Source organism: Engraulis encrasicolus, chromosome 24 (assembly GCF_034702125.1).
Source record: "Engraulis encrasicolus isolate BLACKSEA-1 chromosome 24, IST_EnEncr_1.0, whole genome shotgun sequence".
In the NCBI taxonomy this organism is placed as follows: Eukaryota; Metazoa; Chordata; class Actinopteri; order Clupeiformes; family Engraulidae; genus Engraulis; species Engraulis encrasicolus.
Window position 1 is genome coordinate 34,633,151 of NC_085880.1, and position 5,000 is coordinate 34,638,150.

Consider the following 5,000-nt stretch of genomic DNA (forward strand, 5'->3'; position numbering starts at 1 on the left):
TTAGAATTATGGTCAGTGTGTGTGTGTGCGCGTGTGTGTGTGCGCGCGCGCGTGTGTGTGTGTGTGTGTGTGTGTGTGTGTGTGGTATAGTCAGTGTATGTGTGAATGTGTATATTTATGCACGTTATAAAGTAGTAATGTGAAAAATCAACAAGGATTCGTCATCCCCAATTTAGGCACTGGCACTAATATTGAACACATAAGCAAGATGACTTCAAAAGCATCTGGCGAGACAGTTCTTTCATATTTACCCTGTGACCCTATGTTTAACTACAATATTAAAAAAACGGAAAAAAAGCAATCAAAGACGCAAATATCAGACAAGACTACTGTGAGAAAAAATGTCAAATGTGACAAGGCTTCTCCACAGCAGCATACCGATGGGCATATAAGCAAGGCAACATCTACGAAACAATGAAATATTGCCAGAAGTGTGTGCCCGTCTGTGCCCGTGTGTGTGTGTTGCCAGAAAGACAATAGGCTACAGTAAAACAACTGTAGGCCTAAAAGAATATATATATTTTAAAAAATACACTTTTAAGCCCAAGTAAACTACTAACGGACTACATGAAAATAAAATAAAATCCTCAAGCCTGTTTTTCCTGTAATTTTACTGCAATTTGAACACAACACTGCACTTCGTAGGGCTGTCACGATAACAAATTTTGCTGGACGATAAATTGGCCAAGAAATTATTGCCATAAACGATAATATTGTCTTCTCTGTCATTTAAAAAAATATATAATGACAATGGGATAGAAATGTGAATACACGCTTTTTAATTTAGAAAGCGTCGCAGCAAGGGGTGCTAGATAGAGGGTTAGATAGAGAGATAGACAAGGTAGACAGACTGAAAATTAAAAGTACACCAACGTTTAAGGCATCATCATGAGTGAAATGTGACTATCGGTATTCAGTTTAAAAGAGATTGACGAGGAAAACAAATAAGCATGCAATTATTGTGGCAAAAAAGTGATCATGCTTGTAAAAACTTATTGTACGATAAATTGACTTACTGAATATTGTGACAGCCCTACTTCAGGTAAGTTAGCCTGTAATGTTTTAAAACGGCATGCATGTCCTAGAAATCAGGACCTCTGTTATAAGCATGTATCTGAGAATCCTGAATCATTCCCATCATGAGCCCACTAAAGGTGTTCTCTCTCTGGGAAAGGGAGACCAATGAGGTGTCCTGAATGTGTTTTGTCCCGCGGCCACGAACAGTTCATCTCAGCTTCAGCTTGCTAATACTACCTGCTGACAGACGCTTAGCTCGCGCCACTTGTCCCTCGACTGTTCTGTTAATAAACACGTTTGACCTTTCACATTCCACCTCTATCAGCGCGTGCAACACCTCTTCAAACATGCGCGGCTTGGAGTCAGTTAACACCGACCCTGTCGCACCTGTTCTGTTGAGCCTGCTACGTAGGCTACGGGCGCAGTGACTCTCCAGGAGTTTTTTTTACAGGGCGTTACAGGGCCCCAACCTGTCCCCCTGCACGGACAGAGCAAGTGACATGAAGGCCTTATAACAGGTTAAGACCTTCCGTGGGAACGCATAGGCCTATCACTGCAACTGGAATGTGCGGAAGCTATTGACGTAGCTGCTTCCAGAAGAGCACACGGGTAGAAAAAAAAGAAGACCGGTTACAAAATTGTCTAACATGCTATGTTGAGTTGCTGAACTCCTCTGTGTTTTATTTCGTTTTTTGCTTTTTTCCACCTGCATTGGAGAGTATGCAGGCGCGCCTATGACGTACGAGGAGACACAAATTAATCCTGAAGGTATTTGGAGACAGTGTTTGGTGTTTTAGGACAGTTCTCGTTCCTCCTCTTGGTGCTGCTATTCACATGGTACAACAAGCTATCTCCTGACCTCAGTATGTGATCTGTCGCAGGACGTCTCTTGCATATTGATATATCAACACCAAAGCCGTTGCGCTATGCTGTTCCATCGACAGCCACTTCCCTGACATTACCCACGTTTCTGACTTCAAACTTCGCACACCATACGTGCATTGCTGATCGAAGACCCCCTCTCTTCCTCGCCTCTCTTTAGTAAAAAGGTCCACACCCTGTGTTACATGTGGCTGGTACCAGCCAATAATGCACTCATTTTCCATATATTGGTTTGCAATTGACGGATATCCAGCAGTATTGGGCTATATTTCCTGACAACACTGCTGTCAATTCTGGCCAATATGCGGTAGGGGAAGGATACCCTGCGCAACTAGTCTTGATGACTACAGCCACACGGGATTCAACGTGATAAAAAACAGCCGGAAAGTTGATCTCGAACCATGGGATTGCAGTGAAAGTTGCACTAATTGCTGTAAATTGATCTGGGGTTTTCTGTTAAACTATCCGCATAATCTGATTAAAAAGTACCTACTTGAGCCGAGGAAACAGTCAGTCAGCCTTCTGAAACAGCTTGTTGAAGGCGGACCATCTTCCATGTCTGACCGCCGGCGCAGGAAGGGGAGAGCGGCCGAGAAAAGCGTGCCTGGCTGGGGACTCCTGCAGCTGAAGGCGGTTCCGCTTTTACGGAAATAACCCGAGCAGGACGCGGAGGGGTGAAGTCCTAATAGTCCGTGGAGGGGGAAGCCGCGAATGGGGCGCAGCCAGTACGGGAGGAGAGGCGATGGCGCTCTGCCCCCACTCGGACCGCCTCCTTCCCGCGGCGGTGGTGGTGGTCCACAGGGAGAGGAGGAAGGCGACTGCGTGGAGAACGGCGGGAGAGCAGCAGACGAGGGAACGCCGAGACTTGTCTCGCCACTGCTTTTGCTGCCGCTGCTGGCCGCGGTGTTGTCGCCTGCTCCTCCTCCCCTTTCGCTGCTGCCGTTCCTGGGTGTCGCTGCGTAAAGAGCTGCACCGCCCGCCCAACCGCCCTCCGCAGACACACTGCTGCCGTGGACGTGAACGCTGTTGCTGCTGCTGCTGCTGTCAGAGTCTCCAGATCTGTGTGTTTTCTCAGCAGCAGTCAAGGGGGATTGGGGGCGTGATGGGAGCGATTTCTCAGGGCTGGACATCCTCCGTTATTACAACGGCTGATGGCGATGATTGAGGCAAGCAGGCAGGACCGTCTCAGACTTCTGTGAAAATAATAACCACGGTCCACAGTGTGGCTTGCAGCATGATCCCGTGTGCTTGCCACAGAACGGAGGTGTCGCTTCGTGATGACCGCCTAATAATTCAGCGAGCTGCCTTCGTTCAGCAGCCATGTGGAGACATTGGGAGAATGTTGCAGTGGCCGCCGCATGACTCAAACACGGCTACATGGAGAGACACCCGTCGCCGCCACTCATGAGAATAACGTGTCTCTTTTTCACAGAAGTCTCTAGATTTGCCTATATCTGTCTATTTGATTCAGCCCAGCATCCTCATCACTCATATGCACGTCTGACTAAATAGAAGATCATTCGAAATAGTCCAAACCACTCTCAACGACACACACGACGTATAAAATATCATCTGCCAACGACATGTTGATTAAAACGGGTAGCTGTCCTTGCTTCTTGAGGCGATACATTAGATTTTTGAGAATAGGGATGTGGTTGCCGCTGCAGCAGAGGCAGACAAGCTCAAATGCCATCGAGACGTCAGCACGCGCCGGTCTCGGTGTGTGCGAGTGAGTGTGTGTATCGGTGTGCTCACTGTGCATACAAAGCAAGACGCACAGTGAAATGTGCAGTATTATTTCAACACTTAGAGTAGGCCTATGAACAGCACTCCGAATATTACATTTGACTCTCCAAATGTCAAATCGACAGTGCGTCGTTTATTGTAAGTGTAGGCTGTACAACAATCCATTTCCAAAACGTTGGTCCCCAATTTAGAGCGATCAAGATAAGCACACGTGTAAAATTAGTCGCCAAATAATATTGTGCCTTTGGGGATAAGCAGAATTATTTAACATGCCTTCAATTTTGAGTCTAGTAGGCTACCTTTGACAAATGGGCTGAAGCTCATTCCATTCCACAACACATCCAACACGAAGGGCCTACAACGTGTATCCAGACAACTCTGCCTCCGTCTCAGACACGGCATAGGTCATGCAAATAAACATTAGAAATTTAAACAGCAACTGCAGGGACAAACGCCCACATGAATAACACTGCAACAGGTATATATTATCATTCAACTGCATACACAAAACATGCGTATATAGGCGCAGATTTCTTGGAACGAAAACGAGGCGGTATACCTACAGCCCCGGGTCGCCTGCCTATACACAAATTGGAGCTAATCCATAGGACAGGCAATATCCTCCATGCTGTGCGCACTGCACATCATTTATAGGCAACATTTGTTGCCGTCTCAAGTCCCAAATTGGTGAAAATAGCCCAATTGAACCCCCTTTGCAAATTTTATTTGATTAGGCCTAGTTGGATGGTGCAAGTAGCCTACAACGTTGCCATGGCAAGTTACAGAAACAAATCAGTCTGGCCTACTATCGTCACTAAATGGCCTAATAGGCCTTTATCTTGGCCATACACCCTAGAAGAACACACTAAATAGTATGGCGTGGCAGATATACACCACTTTAAGACATAATGTCATTTGTCTTATTTCATGTTTGATAACAGTGAACTATAGCACTGTATAATCCGTGAAAGCATCTATACAATTTATTAATAGGCCTATAAATCCAGAATAATTAGGCCTAATCCTAAATATACAAATAGCCTACTGTCTGTTTTTGAGGGCAGGGGATGGGTAACATTAGTTTAGGCCTAGCCGGCAGAGCTTCAAAAGATGTTTTGTTTTTGTTTTGCAAGAACACAATGCTGTGTCGAAACATAAAGCTCACCTTTCATGTAGCCTATATTGCGCACGAGTCTCACAGTCACAGACACACGCCCTCCGCGGTTTACTTGAATAACAAGCCTACTGTACGCGTCTCTCTATCTTGCAAGTGCAAACAATTAATACAGCCCAACCGCATAAAATCTGAACTTCACCGTGACAGTAAAATGTGTTCTTTGCTAGCCTAAGCTTGC

At 45.8% G+C, this 5,000-nt stretch overlaps 1 protein-coding gene across 3 annotated transcripts in view; it reads right to left on the reverse strand.

Annotated features, from left to right (window-relative positions):
- Positions 1-5,000, reverse strand: part of pde10a (phosphodiesterase 10A) — a 206,434-nt gene that overhangs the window by 147,325 nt on the left and 54,109 nt on the right. Inside the window, exon 1 of one of the 3 annotated variants that reach the window (XM_063191519.1) lies at positions 2,393-4,555. The exons of 1 other annotated variant lie outside the window; for it this stretch is intronic. In XM_063191519.1, coding sequence (XP_063047589.1) covers positions 2,393-3,029 — 637 coding nt within the window. In that variant the 5' untranslated portion in view covers positions 3,030-4,555. Of the gene's footprint in view, positions 1-2,392; positions 4,556-5,000 lie in introns of those variants that run through there. One more of the 3 variants, XM_063191521.1, reaches the window with a different exon arrangement.